This window comes from Camelus ferus, chromosome 20 (genome assembly GCF_009834535.1).
Source record: "Camelus ferus isolate YT-003-E chromosome 20, BCGSAC_Cfer_1.0, whole genome shotgun sequence".
Taxonomy (NCBI): Eukaryota; Metazoa; Chordata; class Mammalia; order Artiodactyla; family Camelidae; genus Camelus; species Camelus ferus.
In genome coordinates, this window is record NC_045715.1 from 39,427,212 (window position 1) to 39,453,489 (window position 26,278).

At 41.3% G+C, this 26,278-nt stretch overlaps 1 protein-coding gene across 2 annotated transcripts in view; it reads left to right on the forward strand.

The window, feature by feature from the left end:
- The first annotated feature begins 1,929 nt into the window (after positions 1–1,929).
- KHDRBS2 (KH RNA binding domain containing, signal transduction associated 2) overlaps positions 1,930–26,278 on the forward strand; it is a 507,201-nt gene continuing 482,852 nt past the window's right edge. For both annotated transcript variants that reach the window (XM_032463333.1, XM_006187704.2), the window contains exon 1: positions 1,930–2,179. In XM_032463333.1, the coding sequence (XP_032319224.1) occupies positions 2,089–2,179 (91 nt within the window). In that variant the 5' untranslated portion in view covers positions 1,930–2,088. The remainder of the gene's footprint in view (positions 2,180–26,278) is intronic.

The following is a 26,278-nucleotide window of genomic DNA, read 5'->3' on the forward strand; positions in this document are numbered from 1 at the left end:
TTTTAAGATCTAATCTCTTATCGGCTTTTCAATACGCACTACAGTATTATTAACTATAGCCACCATGCTATACACATTACGTCCCCCAGGACCTGTTTATTTTATAACTAGACGCTTGTATCTTTTGACCACCTTCATGCATTTTGGCCACCCCCGTATCACTATATCATGAGATACACTTATAGGCCTAGGGTGACAACATTATAGGGAACACAGATCATTTGAAACTGGTGCATTTTTACATAGCAAAGCTCTTGATTAAAAAAAATAAATTCCTGAAGAAATGTGATTTTTTTTTTCTCCACAGTCAAAAAACCAAAATTATCAATGAGTCACACTTTTCACAGCTTATTTCATGAACTTTTCACATTCCTATCACATTTGTTAGTGACATATCTCCTTCCCATTGGCCATGTGGTAGCAGACACAGCTTCCGGGTGGGATGAACATGGCGGGTGCCAAAGGAGGTCACACTTGTTCCCTCTGGGTCACTGAGCTTCTCTAGAGTCTCTGCCTTAGTTTTTCCAACTATAAAACAAAAGAAGTCATACTTGGGCGAAGTGTTTCTGAGCGCTTCTGTAAGGACAAATTGTGATCAAGGCTGTGAAGGCACGTTACATTTTTAAAACATCACATGAGTAAAAGATGATTTCCCAACCTCAAGTAGAAAAGTAAATAAGGAAAAATGTGGATATAATGAAGAGAACTTGGAAAAGTTTCAGCACGCTTTATTGGTGAGAAAGTTAGCCCCCATTCTCCCACAAACAAAAATGGTGGGGGAGGGGCGAAGTGGAACATGACCGTGGGAAGAGACGGTAGAAAGATTGTTCTGTAAAATCTGAAGCTTGCAGGCTGCATTTTCAAGCCCAGTTTGTAAAAGGGTGGGCAGTGCTGGTGATGCCTGGAGTGGTTAACTCTTCTTTATATGGAGGCGGGAGAGATGCGAAGCGGCCCAGCACCAGCACCTGGTGAGAGCGGCTGTCACCTCTCAAATAAGGAGAAAGGGGGAAATCGGAGCCGGCACTGTAGTCACCTGTCTCCTAGTCTCTTCCTTCTTCCACATGCTCTCCCAGTTCCGTCACAAACTGTGGTTACTTGATCGTGTTGCTTTTTAGTTGTAAAATTCTGCCCCTCTGAGCACCCCCCCCCTATAGACAGGGATGGCGCGACCTGGGAGGGACGGAGGGAAGCCCGCACTAAGCGGATGCCCTGATGACTGCACACTGGAGGCATGTCGCTGAACGCCACCACAGCCCGGGAGCCGCTTTATCTGTTTATCAATTGACATCCTACTGCGGCCCTGAGATGTAGGTCAGGCTCATTGGAAACACCAGCCCCCGATCACATGCCGTCTTCATTGTATTTCCAGCCCGGGTGCGCCGCTGATTCCTGCACACTGGGGTGCGTCTGGGCGGCTGGAGGGAGAGGAGACACCTGTGCCTCAGGGACGCAGGTGAAGTCCCATCCACCTCCCTGTGGCTTTCCCGGGTGCTCTCCCATCCCCTCAGTTCTCCCTCCTCACCACCATCTCCCCTGCCGTCTTGGCCCCCAGCCTCTGTTTAACACGTGCCTTTCCCGCTCTCTCCCGGCTCCGCACCTCAACAGAAGACACAGAGGGCTCCACACAACCGGGCCCGCCTAACAGCGGGGGAGGGCTTGGGCTGCAAGAAGAAAGCACTCGCACCTTCCGCGCTCCCCTCCCCTCTGCAGCTGCCTCCTGCCACTCAGGCGGTCCGACGTGCGGCGCGGCCCAATGAGGGCCAGCGGCCTCCGCGGGGGCCCCGCCTCTCACGGCACCTTCGCCAATGAGCGGCAGGAGGAGGCGTAACGCGCGCCCCGCTCCCGCCTCTCCAGTTCAGGCAGCTGGTGTGAGCCGGGGTGGGCGCGAGCGAGGGACGGCGGCCGGACCTGCCGGTGGCGCGCGGCGCGCAGCCCGACGGCGGGAGCAGGCGCGCGGCGCGGGGCCGGAGAGGGCGCCAGACCCTGGCGGCGGCGGCCGAGGCGGTCGGGCGAGCGGGGTTGCCCGGCGACCTGCGTCCGAGCGCGCGGAACCCTGCGCCTCGCCGGGGACGGTCCGGAGTCCGCGCTATGGAAGAGGAGAAATACTTGCCGGAGCTGATGGCAGAGAAAGATAGCCTGGATCCATCTTTTGTGCACGCGTCGCGCCTTTTGGCCGAAGGTAGGACTGGCCGCCTGCGCTGGGCGCAGAGCGCTGGCCCCCTCTTATCGCGGCGGGGTTCGGGGAGCGAAGTTGGGGAGGACGCCTGTCTCCTTCGCGGAAACTGTCCCTGAAGGTGCTCGCCCCGGAGCTGCGGGCAGATGCTGCCTCCCCGCCGTCCACGTCTGAATTGGGGGACACCAAAGCTGGGAGGTCTAAGGGCAGAGGAGATGTGCCCTGTTAGGGTCACTGATGGAGGAACGTAAGGAGTAACAGGGACATTGTCACTCCGCAGAGGGGAGGGTGATCGGAGTGAACGGTGGTCAATGTAGTGTTTTAAGAGCTTCTTAGCTACGAATCAGCATTTCTTTTCCTTCTTATTTTTCAGTCTTTTCTTTTTTCCTTCCTTGCTTCCTAGTGATTTTGGTATCCTTTAGTCTAAGTACAGTCTTTCCTATGGAAAGTCTGGGGATAAACCTAGATTAAGTGATGCAAGTTCGTCTGTGTTTGTGAATGTGGAAGAGGCTGGAGTGCTTGTCAGTTTGTTTGAAGTGTGGTGAATGGGGGCCCTGGCAGAGCTGGTCCCTGGGGTCGCTCCACAATTGATCAGCTGTTTCACCAAGTGTGCATTTTCTTTTGTGTACCTGTATTATTAAAAGAGATACCATTCTCAGAGGAACATAAATGTCTTGTCTTTTGCTTTCTTTTGAAAGGTTTAAACATGTCTGTTAAAAGTAGGAGTGGTTCTGAGACAGCTAATGAAAGACCCCAAACACCTAAACTTCTATATGACAGAAGTATTAACCAAATTACTCCATTATCTTGAAATAATGCTGTTTAACTGCTCAGAGGTACTCACGACATCTTTAGCAATCTACGTATGCCTTTTTAAAAACAACTCCAGATTTATTTATTTTTTTTTTGGATGAATGCCTCATCAATAATGAATTGCTTCATCATCAAATTGACTACAGGGCAGTTTTGTAGGTTAGGTTGTTACAAACTTAACCTATAGCAAAACTGAAAGTAACAACTTTCTCTTCCTCAGCCGTTCAGCATTAAAAGAAATGATTTCTTTTTTGAGGTTTAATTGACATTGGAAGGAAAAATCCTAATACTACATGTACGATTAAAATAGGCATGAGGCTTTTTTGAAATGCTTTATTGATGGATTATTATTTGCAACAACAATAAAGTGTTAGGGTTTTTTCTATTTTGTACACCAGGCAATGAATAAAAGCTTTATAATCAAACTATTGAACACGGGAAACAACTAAGCTGTTTCTCAAGGAACAAGTCGGTTTTATAGAGGATTTGGGAAGGAAAATGCAATCATGCTTACTACTTTCTTGATTACTGAATAAAAAAATAGAAATTAAACTTGAAAATGAAAGTCAGTTAAAAATTAAACTCACCTTCTCCTCTGTGTAAAATAAAGATAACTCCATAAAATAATAGGAATAGTGAAAATTAGTGGATTCATCAATGATGAAGAATGTTCAAGAAGATTAAAAATGCAGTTGTCTCCTTAAATCATTTACTTCAATATATTTTCCAGGAGTATCTTCATTTAACTTACTATGTCTTTAAAATGAAAAAAAAAGTTACAAATTGATCATTTTCTCAGATCTGCTAATTGGACTTCTTTTGGGAACAGCAGGAACGATGATTGATTCATCAGTCATTTAATGAGAGTTAGTGGCCTTAGTATTGAAAACTGCCAAAGTAAAGAAGTACACATGAGGCGCTCTAAACAGAGCGGGCAGATACTTCTGCAGCTGATGAAACAGTCAGAGAAGGCTGTGCACCTGCTTCCTTAACATTTTATTTCTCTCCGAAACTTGATTTCTTGATATTTAGGAACATGTTTCCAGGGACCTTGTAATTTGATTTTTTCCCAGTAGGGGGAAGCATGTTCTGCTTTTGTAAAGAAAAAGCTCCTAAATGGAAAAGCATCTAAGTAAGAAATGAAGAGAGGCATCCAAATTTCAGAGGAATCATAATGAGGAAAGAGAATGGAGAAGGTGATGATAGTAATCTTGAGTATATCAAGAGCGAGGCAAAAAGATCTATAAGGTTTAAATTAATCCTCCCATTGTACCTGAGATTCTGTATGTGCTTATCAAAGAGTAGCTGAGTGTCCTTTTGAATCTCTAGTAAAGCTTTGTATACATTTTACATTATGGATCTTCCATTATCTTTTCAAATGCCAATTGCCAAGATGAATAGGTTTTGTTTTGGATCTCTGTAGGAGAGGGTTCTTGAGATGATTTTATTTGCACACCTGGAAATGCACTGATGAAAGGCAGTGGCTATAAATAAACCTGCTGTAGGTACTCATTTGAAAAGAAGGTGCGCACTGAAGTGCATTTCAGGCGGCACTGTGCAGACCGTCTCAAGACAGAGTGAGTAATAAAATGATCAGATGATTCAGATCTTCAGAATGATTTTTCTGAAAGCTAATGTATCTAAGGGCAGTGATGTAAACCAATGAGCTTTCACAGTGATTTATTTTGCTTTTTTGATTGGTGGTAGATGCAAATCAGTGCTCAATTGTGACTGAAGGTCACAGGGTTAAAAGTACTAGTCTGTTGGTTATTTTGTTATTTTTGTTGTAGTTTGTGTATTTCACGTGTTTCTGCTGTGTGTTTTCAGTAAGAGTGATTCTGAGACAGCTAATGGAAGACCCCCAAGCATTGTATGTGTTTTGTTGCTACTTTGAAAAGATCTTGACTGACGTGGTTTGAAGAGTATTTCTGTTTGAGTTGTTAAAACAGTTTTCTTCTGTGATTATAATATTGTTTAGTTGTTCATTTGTATGGAAGGTGCTTTTGTGGATGATAAAACAGCAAATTCAGCATGAGCCTTGAAGTTCCATTCAGCCTCTGAATTTGCTTGCCAGATGAAATGAGATGAGGTTATTTATATCCATGCTACGTCTGGGAACTGCACTAAACTGAATCCAGAAACCTGGTTTTTTAATTCTCCTTTTGCGTAAACTGAATCCTGGTAAATTTCCCTTCCGTGAGCCAGTTTCCTTGTCTCTCAAATCAAGAAGTCAGACTAGATGATCTGTATGTATTTTTGGTCATTCTAAGTAAGTCTGGGGTGACTGTTGATGCCAAGGAGTGGTGTGTGTGTCTTCAGAATACCCAAATCAGTGGCTGGACGTTTTTGAAACTTTCTTCATTTCTTCTTATTTTACTGATTAATAATATTAATCACTATCATGTAATTTAAAGTATATGTTATTTGGGGCACTGGGACAGATTTATGTTCTTATGTCTACTATTTTCAAGGCTTGTGTCTAAAAATGTGTATACCTGGAAATATTCTTGTTTGCAGTAAAGGACGCCTGTCTGCTGACAGACCTAGATCTCTTCAAGTTTGTAGATTCAATTATAGTGATTCCATACCCTTAGGAGAATTAATAAATTCTTCTCCAGTTGAGAGTGTTTTCAGTCCTTGGCTGGCGAGGCTTCCTAACCTGAATTTTTCACAAATGTTGGTAGATTCATCGTTGTTTTCTTTGACTCATCGTATGATGAGACCCAATATTGCCAAATATCCCAACAGTTCAAGTGGTTTAAAAAAAAAAACTGGGTTTTGTTTTTTTTTTTTCAAATTTTGGTGGAAAGCTTGCCCTCTGTCTAGGACTGGCCTGTTTGCGGATGTGGCTGAGCTGCACCCATAAGAGGAGAGGTAAATATTTATCCCAAATGCTGACTGGTAGTGATTTAACTACATTTCGATTTTCAATGAGCGTCATTTTTAATTTAGAATGTGTTCCTTGAAATATTTGCCATAAAACATGGCCAGCTCTTAAGTTAAAGAAAGGTATTGGTATAAATGTATAAAACCAGTTTCTGATAAAAAACAGTATTCATGTGACATTTCCTTTGATTCCTGTCATCTCTTATTTCTCCCAGTAAATTTGGGATAATCTTATTCATGTTTCTTAAATAAAAAATAAAAATTGGCGAAGAAAGTAAGTTTAAGGTATCTTTAACCTGCAGTTAAAACGCATTTACGATATAGTGGAGAAATTCTGCTTCAACAAACAAAGCCCATGGGGTGCAGTGTTGACACTCCTGCTGTTGGGAAAGACAGGGCATTTCATTGCTTTCTTTTCTCATTCTCAGTTTCTTCATCTAGAAAACAGCAAAGGCACTATCTGCCAGGTATGGTTCTTTGAAGGTTAAAAAATGCTGTTTGCGACTTTATAAGCTGTATTTTAAATGCATGTAAGTAGAAATTTGTATGCAAATAAAACAAAAACAGAAGCAGAAATTCGACAAATGTTAAGAGGATGCTTTTGAGATTTTCCCTAACATTTTAATGGCTTTCTGGACTTGACCTCAGCTAGATTTTGTAATGGAAAGAGCACTGCCTTAACTCTTTGAATCACTGCTGAGTGAAACTGGAACTCAGAAACGAAATGATGAAGTAAATGATCATATGAAAGATGATTCCAATGAGGGTTTTTAAAGTATCATGTTCCCCGAGCCAGGGGGCACTTGTCCGTGTCGGACCTGAGTCTGCTCATCCTGGCCCCGTGTCTCTCAAGGCCCTTCCGCACCTGCCCAGCCTCCTCCTCAGCCCTTCACCCTTTCACCCCATTCAGCCGATTCATCCTCTTTTTTTTTCATTAAGGAAGAAGTGATCTTTCTCTTCTGATGTTCTTCAGCCTCCAGTACCTAAAAATTTCCATACTCCTTCTTTCATTCCCAGAAGATGAATGAAGGCTGACTTGTTGACAGTATCCTTAACCCCAGCGCGCACCATCCCCTCCAGACCTGTTCTGAAATTGTAGCCTTTCTTCAGTGTCTCCAACTCTTTCCTCCATCCACTCTTCCCTTGGAGCAGTCCATAAGCAAGATCCAATCTAAATAACTTAAAAAAAATAGAATACTTGCTTCACTTGCCAAAAGCAGTACAAATCATCTCTCTTGCCCCTTGCTCTCCGTTGTTTCCTCCAAGGTCCTGGTAACATTAGTCTGCACAACTGCCTCACTTTCTCAGTTTCCGTCTGTGCGACCCTTCAGTCTGGCTTCTGTCCTCATCATTGCCCTGAAACCAGAGACTCGAGTGGATTCGTCTCCCAATGGCCAGGTCCAAGGCTGCAGGCGCTCCACCTCCTGGTTTTCCTTTTCCTCTTCTCTGTTTCTCACCAGCCCTCAGCATCCTGCGTCTCTCTCCCCTCCCCACCGCAGCACACACCGCTGCCAGAGTGATTCATTCAGGATCAAAGTCTGCCCGTGTCACACCTTTTATGATATTCAGTGGGCAGCTGTCTCTGACAGCAGCAGAGGGGAGGGGCCCCACCCTGGCACGTCCAGGGGAGGGGAAAGTCCAGGCTCTCCAAGGCGTCCCTTGCCACTTCTCTGGCCGGGAGACGGGGAAGCACCTTTTTGCTGCTCCCCGTGTGGCCTTAGAGACCCCAGGAGGGGTGGGGAGGAAGGTGCCAGCAGGAGTGACGCCTCCTCAGACACCAGCACGGCTTGCAGGGAGAAGGATGCTTCGGTGCTGCTCCCGGGGGTGGACCTCCTGCATCTCCACGTGGCCTCCGTCATCACTGGGGTGGACGTTAAGCCCCTGTGCCCCCTCAGCCCTTCTGACTGGAAAGGGTGCCTCTTTACTGCTGGGTGAGGTTGGAAGTCTGGGCTCCTCTGTTTAACCTGGCTTGACGGGGGTGAGCACGAGACAGCGGTTTTCGTTTTCGGTTTGGTTTTCTGTATTGTTTTTGGTCGGGGAAGGATGCTGTTAACTCAGAGTTGTCTGTCTTGCTGGGTGGCCCTCTTTCCAGGCCTGTGGCTAGAGAGAGCAGACTTCTCTTGAGACTCCATTTTTGCCTGTTTCTGTTGATGTTTTTTGGGTTGCCAGCTTCCCCAGTACCCACTTCGCTGCATAAGAAGCACAGGAAAAACTAGGGAAACCAGTGCTGGGTCACTCCTGGGTCTGGTGGTACCCAGCCAGCCTGCCTCCTTCCTTCCACCTTTCACAGAGTCTTCTGTGTTTATTTTATACATAGTATCCAGTCCCCTTTCTTTCGTGTGTTTTAATTTTTTTCTTTATAAAATTTTCTTGTGAATGCAGGTTCGGTCTTTTATGTTAGTATTTCATTAACTAATATAAGAATGAGCATGGCCAGGATAAATCCATCTGTATAATGGGCACAATAACTGATGACAATTCATAGTTTCTCTGAAGTGTACCATCTAGACTGAAGCTCTTTGCTTCCATCGCGGCTGTGCAAGAGAAGAGAGTTTTAGATGTAGTTTCCAGAAACCCTTGGAAATGACTACAGTGTCACCAGCTTTGTTTATGCTCTTACTTGTTTGAACACGTGATTTGATCCTCTGTTTTTATCTGATGCACATAAAAGAAAAGTAGCTTAACTGGAATTATATTCTGACACAAGGTGGTTTCTTAAAGCTACAAACAGTGTACAACTTAATATATAGCTTGTAATATGATCCTTTTCTTACAGAAGTGGTGAATTTCAGTAAAAGAAGCTTGCTATAAAACAGATTTTTAAAAAAATAATAGAGGCCTGATTAATAGCTGATCTTCCAAATGAACGTTAGCAAATACCCATGTTATGTGACGTTCCTTTTCTCAAGTGGAGAGTTCTGAAATGGTTGCGTGTTTTATTTGTCAAAAATTTGAGGGGTCACAGCCAAGTATCCTGTTGCTGAATCCTTATTAACTACTTTGGGAAAGAAATCCTGTGTAGTGTATCCCCATGGCTTGCCTACCCTTAGGAACACTACTTCCAAACAATTTTTTTTTTGCGGTAGCGGGAGATAATAAACGTTCAAGAACAAAATTTGGGGTCATTTTCTGTAGATACACTTACAGTTTAGCTACAGTTTGGGGGTGGTGAGTCCTGTCGGGCGAGGACTCTCCTGCACTTGACTGCGATCACGCGTGCCCTTGAAGGTGTGATGGTAACGCGGTCCTCAGTCCATGAAGAGGTGTCAGATATTTAATGTATTGGTTCTCAGCTGATCTGTGGGAGATTTAACAGTGTACGTAAGATGGATAACGGCACATGAAGACCTGCTGGGGTTTACAGACGGATGATGTCATAGGGGTTCAGAGGAGTCGTGACCTCTGCCATCACGGTGACCGTGAACTCTTCCTCCCCTGCACCACTGTCCTCGTCACTGCTGTCAGTTTATTACTTGGATTGCTCTCTGTCAGGCACTGGACCAGATACTTTGCACGCCTGACCGCAATTCATCCACTCCCCAATCCTATGAGATGGTTATTAGCATTCTCCTTGTGTTTTACCAATGAGAAAAATTAAGACATAGACAAGTTGATTTATTTCAGGTCATGCAGCCAATAAATGATAAAGCTGAAACCGAGGCTTTCTCCCCGAGAGGCATGTGGAGCCATTACAGCTGCTGCCTCCTGGGGAAGGGACACGGCTTCAGTCAGCTTGGTGGGAAGGTCAGGTCTTAATATGCAAAGTCCATCTAGGAGACCAACGTGGTGGTCCTCATTAACTTCAGATACAGGTCCCTGCATGCCAGCGTGGGATGGATTTTCCCACAACATCATTCAATAAGTCGAGTATATGAAAGGCAAGTACCTTTGTCAATGGGAAAAATTTGCCTTAGTGCAGAATCAGGTTAAGGATTCTTGGAAGAGCCTTAATTTTCAGAATGTCTTACGCTGACTGTTGTTTCTGGGGGAGTTTGCTGATGAGGTTGAGGTGGCAAAGAACAAGAGAGCACTGCAGGACATTTTTTTTTTGGACCAAAGAGAGATTGGAGAATTTTGTGTGTGATTTGCTGAGACATTTTTCTTTCCTCTTTTTTTTTTTTTTTTGAGAACTGCTTACTGCTTACATTTGCCGAATTCTTCTATGAAGGAAGAACAACCAGAGGTCCTCTCTTGTGTCTTCAGGCAGTGTCAGTTTTGTTTACAATTTGGGAGTTGAGGAGATTTCTCACGTGGTCAGAAGCTGACAAGTCAGTACCATGGCTGGATTCAGATGTCGTCTTGTAGGTTCTGAGGTTTGAGGGTTTAGTAGCCTTGAGACAGATGGGTCAGAATGACCACCCTGTTACCGGGAAGGGCTCAAGTTGATGCCAGTTTCTTCAAAACACTCAAGATTAGATTTTACTCTTCTAATAGAAAAGCAGAAGGAACGTGTTTTCTCTAGAGTGTAGATATTTTTAGCAGGTTCATCGTATGTCAGAAAATGATAGGTCCTGATTGCAACTCAGGAGAGGCTGAAGGAGAAGAAATCTGTTAATTTTGAAAAGAAAAGATGCCTGAAGTAATAGCTACTCTCAATGAACATACATTCTGGGTCAGGTTGTTACATTATATCCAAAAAGGGTGGGTAATGTTTCCCTATATTATGGGGAAAAGGTAATCAAAAGATAAGGAAGAGGCAGATTAGAGGGTAGCACAATCCATTTGGATTTTGTAAGTAATAAATCAGAGGTGAGGTAAATGTCCAGTTATAATGTGAAAGTGTCCAAAAGCAACCATCAAACATGGACACTTTAAGCAATATTGCACAATATCACTTGTTTAACAAAATACCAAGATCTTGCTTTGAAAAACTTTTTTAAAAAGTTAAATACCTGTTACTATAGAATTTATTGTTTCCTTTAAGGTAAATTTCCTCCAGGAAATGTAAGGAATTTGATTTTCTAGAAATCTGATTCATATGCAACCATACACTCATTGTATAAAAGGGAGACAGTAGAAAGATTACATACTAGCATATAGTTCTTTTTATGTATTTAAGCATGTAAATGTTACACATGGGGACATTTATGTGAGTGTTCAGTTGACTTAAGTGCCATCCCTATCTCCACACAGTCTAAGGTTTCCTTTCTAAAGAAGCCAAAAACTAAAAGCTGCCTTTTTATTCATCCAAGATTTGGTAGAAGAGGGGGCCTTTCAGGAATTGCGTGAAGATGAGAGAACATTTGGTGTGCCGAGGCAGATGGCATTTTATTACATGAAGTTGTTTTGGAATGGACTTCATGGTGATAGACGGCTATGCATTGAGCTAGACTTCTGAAATTAGTGAGCGATTGGAAATTATATCATGTCCATATAAGGAAAATCTGGTAAATCTAAAGCAGTTACGATAATTAAAAGCCATTTAATGGAATTAGATGAAGTGATAAGTATTTGGAATGAGTTGCAATAAGCCAAATAATAGTTTCTCTTTCAGTAAAATGAGCAGACTGGGTGTGTGTGTGAGTGTGTGTGAGTGTGTGTGTGTGTGTGTGTGTGTGTGTGTGTGGAACATATCCTATGCAGGCACTCAGTGAGAATTGGTTGTCATTATCTGTGTGGTATATTACTGTCTGAGATGTACATTTGGGTTGAGGAGAGGAAAGTGTTACAGGCAATTAAATAAGCAGTTTCTGTAGGATCCGAGAAATGTAATGATAGGGAAATAGGTGATGGTTTGGGATTCTCCCGCAGGGCACCTTTTAAAGAAGGGTCCAGGGATTGTGGATGGCCTCAATAGGAAGGGCCTTGTTAGTTGAGATCCTGAAAGTTGAGATTCGTGAATGAAAAATATTGCCTGCCTTGTCAGTAAACAAAGGACAGCCTCAGCCAAGACAGCTGCCCCCACGGTGAGCCCTGAGGGGACTCGGGAAAGAACAATACTGGGCCCTGGATAGCCAGGTGCTTATCAAAGGCATGACTTCCATGAGCCCAGACTTTTTTTTTTTAAATTAAAGTATAGTCAGTTACAATGAGTCAATTTCTGGAGCACAGCATCATGTCCCAGTCATGCATATACATACAGATATTTGTTCTTGTAATCTTTTTCACTGTGGATTATTATAAGATACTGAATATAGCTCCCTCTGCTATACAGAAGAAACTTTTTTTTAGTCTATTCTTATATATAGTGGTTAACATTTGCAAATCTCAAACTCCCAAATGTATCCCTTCCCACCCTCTTTCCCCAGTAACCATAAGATTGTTTACTATGTCTGCGAGTCCGTTTCTGTTTTGTAGGTGAGTTCATTAGTGTCCTTTTTTCTTTCTTTCTTTTTTTCCTTTTTTAAGATTCCACATGAGTGATATCATATGGTATTTTTCTTTCTCTTTCTGACTGACTTCACTTAGAATGATGATCTCCAGGTCTATCCATGTTGCTGCAAATGACATTTTATTCTTTTTTATGGCTGAGTAGTATTCCATTGTGTAGATCTACCACAACTTCTTCATCCAGCCATCTGTTGATGGACACTTAGGTTGCTTCCATGTCTTGGCTATTGTAAATAGTGCTGCTCTGAATATTGAATGAGCCCAGACTCTTGTACCTTCCCATACATAGAAAAGTGCTAAATTCATTAACTTGGGACATCTGGTTTTCTTTAATTTACAGTAATCTTTTGATGTTCTGACTGTCTGGTCTTTGTTGCAAAAACCCCTGTGTATCCCGGCTGGTCCTGTACCTCTTCAAAGCAGTTGCTCAGAGCTACTTTGAGAGGTGCCTTCCAGCCTTGAAGTCCTCAGAAAGTCCACCAAGTAAAACATAATTCTCAACTTTTAGGTTTTGCATTTTTTCTCAATCAGCAGATACATAAATAGAGTATAATGGGAGTTCAGTGAAGAAGGGGCTATACTCTGAGAGAACTATACGTGGATGCAGGAAACAACACCTCTCCAAGACTGAAAAGAAAGAAACCATTTATTTGAATAGGTAGAAGTTAAGTGTGATATTGTGATTTATAGCAAGAAAAAAATATATATATACATGGTGGTCTTAACTGTTTCTGACCATAACTTACAAAACTCTTGGAATTTCTTTAGTGATGAAAGCTGTAAAGATGCCTTTTGTAATGTCAGTGAGGTGACTCTGGAAAGCTCTTAGACAACCTAAGGGTGGGGGCTGGTTGTCAGGGGAACCTACCAGTTCCTGTCAGTTGGAACTTTCAACCCCAGCCCTCCCTTCCTCCTCCCCCCAGACCATCAAGGAGAGGAGCTAGAGGTTGAATCAGTTGCCAGTGGCCAATGATTCAATCAATTGTGCCTATGTAATGACTCCTTCATAAAAACACTAAAGGACTGGGTTCAGAGAGCTTCCAGGTTGGTGGCATATGGAGATCTGAGGAGAGTGGTGAGCTCACAGAGGGCTTGGGAGCTCGTCACCCTTTCCCAGACCTTGCCTATGTGTCTCTTCCATCTGGCTGTTCCTGAATTACACCACTTTGTAATAAACCAGTTATCTACTAAGTAAAATGTTTCTCTGAGTTCCATGAGCTTCTCTAGCGAATCCATCGCCCCTGGGGAGAGGAGTTCACGGGAACCTCTGGTTTACAACCAGTAGCATAGAGGTACTGCCATCTGAAGTGCAATAAGCAAGAAGGCATCTAGAAAAGTGGGACTAAGGAGAGGTAAAGGTCTATCACACGTACCTTGCAAGCTACGTTAAGAAGTTTGTACTTGTTGGCTGAAAAAGACTGTGCAGCCTAAAAGAACACTGATATAAAGGGAAGAACAAAGTCACGCCGATGATCAAAGTCAGGATAGTGGTTGCCAAAGGCAATGCAGATGGATGGTCAAGCGGTGTAAGGGAAGTCTGGGCTGATGGAAATGTCCTCTGTCTTGTCAAGAGTACTGCTTACACAAGCTTATGCAATTATCCCTGCTCATCACATTGTATACCTAAAAACTGCATTTCATCATTTATAAAAGTACTTCCATTTTTTTTTAAAAGACACCAGACCAAGTGGAGTAAAGAGAAGAGTCTTCATTGATTTCTGCCGTTGGATAAATACTGCACATAAACTTGCAAAGGATTCATGAGATGATTGGTTGATTATGGTACAAGAGCAAGCAAAGTCCCAGAGAGGTTGAGGAATTGGCCCACAGTCACAGAGCAACTGAGTGGCAGATCTAGGACTCAAACTTCAGTATTTTGACTTCACCTACTTGTGTTCCTTCTATCAGAAAAGTCACTCTCAAATGTTTTTTTTAAACCACATTCCAGGGGAAGAAATACCACACATACACACACTTACAATAATAAATGTTTCATAAAACAGTGTTTAACCTTAAAATAAATAATTAACATGTTGCATCGGCAAGTGTCTTCTTTCAGATACAACAGAGTTAATATTTCCTCCCTTGCTGAAACAAACCTTTGAAACATGATACATCTTTTCACACCACGATGTCACGCAGTGCGGAGAAATGCTCACGATGGAAAGCTTTAAGGATCAAGGGTGCAGCAGATTCAGGTGCCTGTCTCAGGCTCCCTGGGGACCGCTGACCAGAGTGGGACCGATTTCTACATTGACTGTCGAGTCACAGATTCAAGGGGAAAGTGTATCAAGAAGGTGGCAGCGGTCAACAAAGCCACATGTGCCAAGAGGTCAGAAAGAACTTTCAAAAAAAAAAAAAAAAAGTTGACGCATGCAGTAGATTTGGGAAGAGGAATGACTTAGAAAGGCAGAGAGTAGGTCCTCTTCCTTCTAAAATTCAGTACAGTTTTGAAAGTTATCCATGTTGTTGCATTTGCCAATAGTTTCTTTTTCCCTTGCTGAGGACTGTTCCATGGTATCAATATCTCACAATTTGATCATCCAATCTCTTGCAGATGGAGATCTGGGCTGTTTTCAGTGTTTGCTCATTATGTATAAGCTGCTGTAAATGCTCACTTGTGAGATTTTTGCGGACATGTGTTCTGTTTACACGGAGTGGAATTGCTGTGTCTTAGACCGTGCATATATGGTTAACTGTATATTATAGAGGATTGCAAACTAGTTCCCTAAAGTGGTTGGACTAATTTACTCTCACCGACAGTGTGTGAAAACTCTGGCTGTTCCACTAACTTGTCTACGTTTGAAATTCTCAGTCTTTTTAACAACAGCCGTTCTAGTGGTTTCAGGTGGTAACTTGCTGTAGTTTGAATGTGCAGTTCCTTCATGATTAATGACATTGAACATGTTTTCATGTGCATTTTGGCCATTTGTATGTGTTGTCTTTTTTGAAACAATTGGTTAGAATGTTGACAAATATTTCATTGTCGGGTTTTTTTTTTTATTATTTTAGGAGTAATAGATATGTTTTGGATTTGCATCCTTTGCTAAGTATATGTACTGCAAATACTTTCTGCCAACACGTGGCTTAGCTTTTAATTTTCTTTAGTGTCTTTTGAAGAACAGAAGCTGTTAATTTTTTTTTTCTGAAGTCTAATTCGTTGTGTTTTCCTTTATGCCTGGTGTTACCTGTGTCCTCTCTAGGCAATCATTGCCTGCCTCACGGTCACAAAGGGTCTTCTCAGTATCTTCTTCTAGAGGCTCTATCATTTTAGCTTTTAAGCATAAGCTTATGGCACATCTAGAAGAAATTTTTGTGTATGGTGTCAAGACAGGGGCACAGTTCTTTTTTTTTTTTTTTCTTTTAAGATTTAAATATCCAGTGTCATTTACTGGGAAGGTTTTCCTTTGCTCATTGTCATGTTTAATGTGTTAAAGGTATGGTGTAAACATGATGAGTGTATAATGTACAGTAAAATAAAGTATAGTAAAATAAAGCACATAAGATAGTATAGTAAATATATAGTATAGTGTAATATATAATGTTTAGTAAAATAAAGCACATGAAGTATAGTGAAATAAAGATCACAGTGTTAAGCTTATATGTGAACCATCTTGCAATACTGACCCGCAACGTGTTTGTTTCAATACAACGAAAACGGTGACTGCCTTACAATTATTAAGCATGACATGTGTTCAGACTGTGCTTTGATATTATATATAGCTGTCTGGCATTTTTGCTTTTTCCTCAGAACTTAGAACACACTCTTTTAAGGAAATGTGAATACACTTTCCTCTTTGTGATTGAGGAGGAGGCTAGCCATCCTGTAGGTCTTGATGCTTCCAGACACTGTCAAGGACAGTATTCTTTCAGTAGAGAATTAAGATATTTGCTGCTAATGAGCCGAGATAATACCTAGTAAAACCTGAATGACTGCACTGTGTCCTCAGCAGCAAAGAAGGTTCTAGTATGACAAAAGGGTAGGGAATAGTTGAGGCATTAAACATTTCATTAAAAAAAAATAGACCATGTAATTTTGGATAGTGGTTTATACGCTTTTTCTATTTTTGCAAGTAACGAATATATTGTAGGGAAACAGTATAATGTACAGAGTTGACAGCCTGATCCCGGGTGAAACAGACCTCCAGACAGATGACACAGACCTCCAGCTGCATCCACTGTGATCGCCTGTTGGTATCTCTTGATCTCCAATGACACGTTAAGTACCAGCATTGCTATCACCCTGAAATGTGACACAAAGTGTTGGAAATCGCCCAAGGGCATAAATGACTGGTGGCTTTTAGATTAATTCCGAAAGCACAGGTACTAAACCACTATCATTTCGTAAACACTTAGGGGCTCATCATGTCAACACTAATAGCCAAAACGCAGATTGAACAATGATCCAGACTGACATCATGCATCAGTGCTGGCATCTGACAAGGTAGTTCTTGGGGGAGTGCGTTTACACAGGCAGGGAGGTGCTCCCTGAAGGAAAAGGATCGTGATGTGGGTTGTGGAAGTAGCAACGCAGTGGACAGCTTCTGTTTGGATTTGGACAGGAAGAAAAATGGATTCAGATGCCATCGAGTGATGTAGCGTTGAGAAGTCCTGAAGTGTATTCCCACGGCGGTATTCAAAACCTCCTGGAGAAAGCTGAGAAAAGGAAATCTATTTTGTTTTTCTCAAAAGATATATATTTGATTAGATGATCTATGAATATCCTTTTTATTTTATATTTTAAACATTTCATGGTATCTGGTAATAATTCTTTATGTTACCTTAAAGGAAAACCGCTTTTGAAATTGATCTGAATGTGAAGTGTGCGAATGCATGATTTATGTTAGAGTAGTGTATAGATACATGTAAGTCCCTGAAAGACGATGTCTTTTATGTAAGTATCGGACTTCGCCATGTTAGTTTAAGATCCACATTGGGTGAATAGGAGAGAAAAAATTCTCCAAAGTATCTAGTGTTTACCATTAATTAGCAGCTCATTTTGACCACTTCCAGTAGAGATGAAAAAATAAATATAACTTTCTTAGATGCAGTAAAACCTGATTAACTGGTACTATTTAATTGATGTTTTAGAGGATTCACTGTTTGTTTTGACCCCTGTTCTCTTAGAACCCTGAACCCCTTCTTCAGGGCACTGAATTGCCCACCCTTGTTCTTTGGCTGCAGCCAAAGGGATCAGAGCAGCCACCCCGACTTTTTCTGGTGAGAAATTGGCATTAAAAGCAAGAAGAAGCCAGTCCAGTTTGGGCTGGTTCCTAGTACAGGGGAGATGTAACTCTGGAGCTGTAAGCCTGATCTTCAGAACAAAACAGTTACACAGACTGAGGCCATTTGAGAGAGAATTCCCTGAGATTGCTGTGGCCTTCTAAGGAAGTCTTTCAAGGGCCCAGCTAACCTTGGTTCCTTGAGAAGCAGCCCCAGAATTTTTCCAAGTTATGCACTTTTCTGATAATTAGGTAAGGTGGGTCCAATTGTTTTATGTTGTTTGCAATTAAGGAAGAACAGAACTGGTTTTAGTATAATAGCAATCTCGTGTTCTGTTTCAGTCTGTGCTCCTCAAAAGCAGATGCTGAGATGAGGATTTGAATGTAGAAACTTACGTGTGCTAATAACACTGATGGCCAGTGCTGAAATGAACTGAAACACCAGGGCAACTTTGCTCATCTCTGAAGAGTGGGCATTTTCTTTGAGTGCTTGTGAGTCTCATTATAATGATTTTTAAATTTAAAATGCCTGTTTAAGTATGCATCATTATTTAAAACATTTTCTTTTCAAACTCTTCATATTAATCCTAGGAGATGGCGTGAAAAGGGCAAAGGGCACAGCTATCAGGTCGTCCTGTTCACTGTGGAATCCTCTTTGCTGTTGATAGGTGCAGGATAAATATGCATTGCAGATTTGCCTTCTTCATTTTGAGTGACATGAAGTTCAAATGTATTTAACAAGTTTGCATAATGTCTGACACTCTTCTGCAGAAGTAGACCTGGAAACAAAGAATTTATTTTGGAAGTGATTTCAAGCAGTGGTGAAGTTGGACATAAGGCAGCCAACAAAGGGTTTTTTGGTCCAAGCAGGTTACCAGCATGTCACCTGGGGGCCACAAAAGCAGGCTCTGGCAGCTGATGACAGCCTGTAGGGCAGGACTGGGTAGGCCCCCGTCTGTTGGAAGTTGGGCAGGTGTGCCCTGAAGTTCAAAGAGTGAGAGACCGACAGGCACAGACATTTCCGTGCGAAGGACGCTGTAACGTAAGATTGCTTTATTCTGTATTTTCGCCCTGTAGGACAGACCGAACGTGCAGGAGACCCTTGTGAGTCAGCCTAGCAGGGAGGAGGATGGCTTGTCTGCCCAGCCTCCGCCTGCCCCTCAGACAACACATGGATAAACGTGAATTAGGCTTGGAGAGAACCTCCCCTGAAATGTTTCTCTGTGAATGATCTTTAGAATAATGCTGCTCTTTATTGGAGCCGAGGCCAAATATTGTAGCTGCCTGATCACAGCTGCCTGCCACGTTACAAATCACCGCTTGCAAGGTGACACAAGGTGCCTTTAGCAAAAGCTAAATGAGTTACTTCAAATAGTATGTTTGTATTCAAAAGGGACGTGGCTGGTGGTTCAGGAGTGACAGTCTTTTTCTTTTGGTTTCAAAAGGCTCTACCTTTCCCTTTGCTGCTGGGAGCAGAAAGCCTGCCGGGAGCAGGTGGATAGAAGGTATTTCTAATTGGGAGAGAGAATGAGGAAAGGATTTTTGTGGAACAGTCACAAGGTCTCTCGTTTTCTCTTGTAATATTTATAGACTTTCAGGTTGGTTAAACTAAAGGTAATTGAAAATGTAACATTTAGTTAATTCATTTTCGTAATCCTTCCTCAATTAGCTTTCTTATTTAAAAAATAATCCCACGCTTGTTAATCCTTTATATGTGTTAAATTTGGAAGGCTCTATTTAATTTAACCATTAGGGATATGACTCAAAAATTCATATACACACATAAGCACACACACGTCACACTCACACCCATACCCGCACACACACTCATGCCCGCACCCGCTCACATACACACACTCACACACCCACTCACACGCACACCTGCTCACATACACACACATACACTCACACACTCACACACCTGCTCACATACACACACTCACACACAGCCACACACACACTCACACACACCCGTACACACATACACTCTGCGTTGTTACAGGAATCCTGTTGTTTCTCCCCATCGAGGTAGAAGCTAATTAACTAACAAAATTGGTTTGTATCTGAGAGGAGACAGCTGCTTGTTTAGCAAGGGCGGCCAGCAGGAGGCAGTTTGTCTTCAGCGGTCTCTTTTATCCCGACCTCTCGTCGTTGAATTGTTTACCGCGTGGGCAAGAGTAACTAAGTCGATTTTCTGTCTAAACACTGTGTTAGCATCTAATGCGTCACAGGTACCTTCCGGGGTCCCTGCTTTCTCTCTCAGGTTCCTTAACAACGTTATCAGTGACACTTTCACCTTAGTAACTGCTTGTGTGAACCCTGGCTCATTAAAAAAATGCCTTTTTCTTTACTGATATTAGCCAAAATACCAGTTTCTTGTTATCATTCCTCTGGATCTGTTGTGTTCTAGAGTTTATTTTAATTTTACGTGGTTGGAACTGTTGATCTTATGAACTTAGTGGGTAGGAGTAGGGCCCTGAAACATTTGTTATTCAGTTGTTAGTCGTGACATTATATCTGTGGAAGTTCTGGAAAGACGGTACAACCTTGAATGGCACTTCATCTTTGAGCTCCTTTTCAACTTACAGATTGAATGATTCTAATAAGGAATAGGAAAAAAATAGGCTCAGTATATTGGATGATAAGGGAAATAATGAATTAAAAAGGTAGATTAAAAAAAAAAGGAAAAGTAAAGATGAGCAGTCAGTGAGATTGGGGTTCCGTGGGTATACACCTCTACTCTCACTGCCCCAGGGGCTGTAAAGTCCACTATCACATTTCACCATGAGAATAAGTCAAAAACCGTTCACAGTGCTGTGAGGGTTCTCACAAAAAGAGAGGTCTGTAGGAATATTGCGAGGATGAAGCCGACCTGTGGTCTTTGTGGCGTCAGTGCCCTAAGGGACTTAAAACACCCCCATGTTGAATTTGAAATTCTTTATGTGAGCCAATAAACTTTCTTTTGAAATGAATATAATAGCTATTTTAGAGCTCACAGAAGCAAACAGAGTTGTGGCCGTATATTTCTTTGGGTCGCAGACGTTTTGATGAAGGGAACGAGGCCTGAGCATTTCTGGTGTGATGTGTCCCTGTGAAGAGAGAGCTCTGGCAGGCCCCTGCAACACTGACAATCATTATTTTAAAACTGGCATTAAGATACGAGACATGAAGGTAACATAGTAAAATTACCAGCTAGTATGTTTCCAGAAAATGATAGGACTCCATGACATCTGATACTAGCTGATACTTACTACCTGACTTTAGGTGATGTTAAAGAATACGTATTGTTAACGCCTTTCCATTTCTCTAGCTGGACACTCACTTTAGTTGTGCTATTAAATCAGGCCTATTTTAAATGAGAAATATCTTGTTGATGTTTTCTGATTGCATTAGGTATATAACTATGTATCTGACTGTAGTTTTTGAGAAAATAAAGCTTCCCTTGGTGCTTTTAACTTGGTAATAGAAAGACAGTGGTGTCCTATAATTTTCATCCTGAGAGTTTAGATTATATCTCCGAAATTAACGCAATTTTGGATATGCACGGTTTTGAACAACTCAGTGCATGAATTAATTGTAAATGTTACTCTGTAGGCAAGACGTAAAACTCGTGAGTGGAGACCGTTTCATCTCAAGGCTTGGTGCACGTCATCGTAAACTATTGGATGTGAAGTGGTAATTAAGATGACTTAATAGATATTATTATTTAAAGACACCTTGTTTCACAAGTTAAGAAACCAGTAGTTATATACATTTGTGAAATCATGTTACAGAGGGTAGTCGAGAAAAATATGTGTGTATTTGCAGCAGTTTGAGAGATGAAGTGGTATTTTTAAATGGTAAAATATGAAAACAGTTGGTATCAATTATTCTAGTTGAAATTAAGATATTATCATTCTGCTAAACAAAAATACGTGTTGCTTTCATTGTAGTGGACGTTAATCATGTGTGAATAATGGATAGTTGAGACAAAGCACAGCGACTCTTATTTTTAAAAATATTTTCGAAAAATACTGTCGATCATTTGTGTAATGGAAAAAATGAGTTGATAAGACAACAGCCTTCTGAGTCCTACAAATTCCTAAAAGATCTGCTGTGTTTTTAAGCATAAAAAACATTCCACATCTTGTGCTGAATTATTTATTTCTAAGAAATAATTTATAAAGTTACATTAAAGTAAATTGGATTTTTTCCTATGGAAATTTCATTATCATTTAATGTGCTTTTTAAAATTAGGTTGTACAAGATGCACTTTAACCACACGTGGTATAGAAAATGCAAATATAAACTTCTGTTACTAATGAGCCCTTTCTTTGAATTTTCTGGGCAAATACAGTGTATGCCAGTATATGAGTATCAGGTTTGTTTCATAAAATTTTTATGTTTAAACTCATAGTCAAAGTTGGTCTCTTTTTTTCCTCCTAGTTTTGTTGAGATATAATTGAGATACAGCACTGTAGCAGTTTAAGGTGTACGCATAATGATTTTACTTACAAACATCTTGAAATGATTATCACAGTAAGTTTAGCGAACATACATAATTCGTAAGTGATCATTTCCTTTTGCTATGCAAAAGCTTTTTAGTTTGATGTAGTACTGTTTGTTTATGTTTGCTTTCAGGTTGCACATCTTGGCAGTTTAATTTGAGAGAGAGAAAGAGAGAGAGACCGAGAGAGAGAGAGAGAGAGAGAGAGAGAGAGAGAGAGAGAGAGAGGAGAGATAATACCTTAATAATTTTCTACTGCCCAAAACAAAAAACTTCCAAGGGAAGGGTAGCATTGACCCAGCTTTGTCTCAGCCAGCTTTTTCTGTTACCAAAGGCAAGTTCGTGTGCCCGCCGCACCACGAGGCCAAACAAACTGAAGCATTGAAGTTTGGAGCAGAGAGAGGTTTATTGCAGGGCCGAGCAAGGAGGATGGGGTACCTCATGTCCAAGAGAACCCCGAACTCTCCAAAGGATTTCAGCAAAACATATTTAAAGGCCAGCTGAAGGTAGGGGAGTCTCAGGGTACATGATCAGCTCATGCACAATCCTCTGATTGATGTTGAGGTAACAGGGTGGTCAACACCATCACCCCACCCTGGTGCCAGAAGGTCTGGGGGCAGTTGTGCCCTCAATCATTGAGTAGTTAATTGCTTCCCTTGGGTGATGGTTTTAAGCCTCTGAAAAACTCAGGAAGTATACACGAGATCTGGGTCCTTCAGAGAGGAGCTGGAGCAGAGGATGGCGTGGGGGCTTAGCAAGCAATGAATATTATCTTTATTGTTTCTCAGCGCCTATTAAAAACTTCCAAAACCTGAGGGGAAGAACACCTTTCTAAGAAATTTATTACGCTTTTATCATTCTTCTTCTTATAAGTTCAGTTGATAAGTGTTATTATGTGAAGTGCTTAGCCGAGAATGTCCACCTCCTTGGTAATAGGTAAGCTGTTCAATGATGTTCACAATGACCCACTTTGAGATGCTGTAAGTGGTAATGACACTGGATTTTAAATTACTTTGAACATTTAGTCTTCCATCGGAGTCTTAATCTTCTTTCTGCTTGGTCCAAGTTGAAAAAAAAAAAAAAACAAAATTCCTCCTTTGCATTAGTAATTTTAGTTAATTCTGTTAATTCCTCATGCTCTTGTGTTAGTAACTACATTTTCCCCCTTAAATCAGAGAGATAATGGAAGGTAATGTACATGCAACTGTAATTTACGGTAACTTAAGTTTATCTTGCGACTACAAACCCAACTATAAAGTGAAGCTAAGAACTCTAATAGGCCAATAACTGAGAATTACTGATTTTTGTGTAACTTATTTCCCAGTTAGCAGTTCTACCTGAAAATAATTGGGACTGAAATTTGAAATGTGTATTTGCTTCAGGATTGTGTCCCGCTGGAGAAAACACAGAGGAAGACTGGTTTTGTAACATTGCAGGAAGACTTTCCTTCATCCTCACTGAAACGTTATTGGATTTGAAAAATGGGGATATTCTCCATAGGGTCCTTCCAATAGGAATTAATACCTTACCTACAGCCTCTTGATTGACGTGCAGAATGATGGTAATAGTCTTCCGTAGTATTAGCTGAGATTGTTTTAGGCATTGATTTTGTACCAGTTACAAAATTGCAAAGTGCTTATACCTTCTGTCTTTTTTCGTAGTGAGGATTCCTCTGTGAAACAGGAATAATCCTTCGCTTTCTTTTACAGATGAGGAATCTGAGGTTTAGAGAACCAAGGATCAAGATTTAGTGCAACAGCAAAGTCTAGAACCCAGGTCTGCCAGAGCCCAGTAGACTTACATTCTAAATAACTGTGTTATGCATAATATAATGTTTGTAAAATATTGAGTGCAGTTGATTTCTCTAAATATTCCATATTATTTCAGTATAATTTTGCCAAGGGTTCTCCGTTTCTCCCAAGGCTAGACCTTTCCTGTTTGTGTTTAAATGACTTTAAATGTAAGCACGTGCTCTTTTTGGGGTGATCTGTACTATAATATTCATGGAAATAGAATCTAAACTTAATAGAATTTTGGCTCTGGTGAGTTGATTTTTAAATGCACCAGAACTGATCACCACAATACTGCTGTTGACCAGAGGAGTCGGAGCAGAGAGGGGCTGTTTTCTAAGCTTTTAGGAAGAAATCTCTCCCCATTCTCACCCAGGAGACAGTGTGTGTGTATGAATGTGTTTGGGAATTGATCAGGCTTTATCTTTATAAAAGGTTTTTAAAAAATTATTTCAACCAAATTTTTTGGTTGAGGACTCAGTGCTCTATGAGTTTCCTTAAAAAAAACTTAAAATAATTCACCACCAGGTAACGATTTAGTGTTGACACTTTTTATGACTTGCCTGATAAATTGAGTTTCCTTTATTAAAAAGTGCATTATATTTGATGAGTGTATTTGCGTGAAAATTGAAATCATTTGAGGAGGACATGACCGTATAATATTTTGCTTTGGCAAATTAGGGAAAATCTTTAACAAGTCAGAAGTCACTAAGGTATGTATAGATATATTTCCCTGAAAGCTTCATTAAAGATACATGAGGGCTCATTTTTCTTTTCCTACTTTGTCAGCATTTGAAAATGGCTCTGTATCTTTCCTCTGAAAGCTGACTTTGATTAAATGCCCTGTGTACTATGCCCTGAAAAGTTTTTCCTTTGTAAAGCAGGATATTTAAAATTGTATGCTGTAGATTGAAAAGAACAAGACCAGAATTCCTGTGACGTATCTTACTAGTCCCGCTGATAAGAAGATCTGGGAAAGCACACTTGAAAAATGAACTATTAGCTCTAGAAAAGAGATGGGGGTTGAGGTGTTTCTGATACAGGATTCTCAGATTTATTTTAGCTGAGACAACACGTTTTTGAAGCTACAAAATCATGTAACTCTAGCTAGCTTATAGAACTTGCTGAATAATCAAAAGACATCCTGTCCACAGCGTGGACCTCTTCAGTCCTGGTTCTCTGGGTGTTATAACCTCCCTCGCTTTCTTTGACAGACAGTTCACTTATAACCACAACCCTTTATTGTAATATTCATTCCTCCACTTTGATGAAACTTTTTCACAGATCAAACAAGGTTAATAGTAGCCTATGGGGGCAATTTTAACACATTTTTATGTATCCAATAATTAATTATATTAAGAGTTGTAGAATCTCCAGTTAGATCATATTATTTGGCCATGAGCCCATTTATGTGTATATGCATGTATGAATGTGGTGGCTGTCATATTTCTAGAAATTTTTCTCAACAGGTAAGTATTGGCACATAATTTCTGTTTTGTGTTAAAAATACACATTGACTCTTTTAAGATGTAAATAGACATTGAGCTGATTCTTGCCAATGATTATTTTGAGAATCACGTATATTTAGGACAGAACTTTGCTTTCAACGGAAAGTGCTCAAAGTAGAAACATAACTATCATCAAATGTAATGATCTGTTGTTGAGTTTTCAGAAGAGTTTGGCCACACTTTTGAATTTAGAGGAACCAAGTTGAAAACAATATTCAATGAAGTGTCTTTTAGAGTAGTGACGCTAAGATTTTCTTTGTGAAACCTGCATGGGATTAAAGCATTCAGTTAGAATTTCCTTGTTAAGATATCTGGACCACAGACATGACGTTTATGAGATTAAAATGCTAGAAAAGTAACCAAACAATAAGTGTTTAAAAGTGACAGAGAATGGCAAGATTGCGGAGCAGTGCAGCCTTCCTGTAGGCGTTAACAGGAGGGGGAACGTCCCTGAATTGCATGTCCACCTTGTGTTCAGATACTTAGTAGTCAGTCCCCAGGAACCCTTCTGGCTGCTTGAATCTGTTGGCTGTGTTTTTATTATTTTAGTATATGAGGATCTTGGGAAGAGGACCCTAGAACTCATCAAATGCTGTCATTGCCACCCCTACAGAACAGAAAGTCACCTTTACTTCCTTGGTGCGAGAGGGCGTGGAGCTCGGTGCGAGCGGGTGTGGAGCCCGGTGCGAGGGCGTGGGGCCCGGTGCGAGGGGGCGTGGAGCTCGGTGGGAGAGGGCGTGGAGCTGGGCCATGTGGCCTGGAAGACCACAGCCCTGAGGCTGTGAGGTGCAGGTATTTGTCTGGCTGGCTCTGCCCGTTGTGCCACTTAACAGGCACAGACTGTTCCAGATGCAAGGACTGAGACATGGCAAGACCAGTGCAGGCTGCTGTGTTCGTAGATACTACACTCAAAAGACTTGGGGTTGGTGTGCAGATGGACTTAACTCAGAGACCTGTAATGGAGCTCTTGGGATGCAGATTAAAGCTACTGTGTAATCTACTTCTGCTTGTCGGTCTACACTGGGGCACTGGTTTGATGACATGGCAACTCAGTTCACCTCCCTTATAGA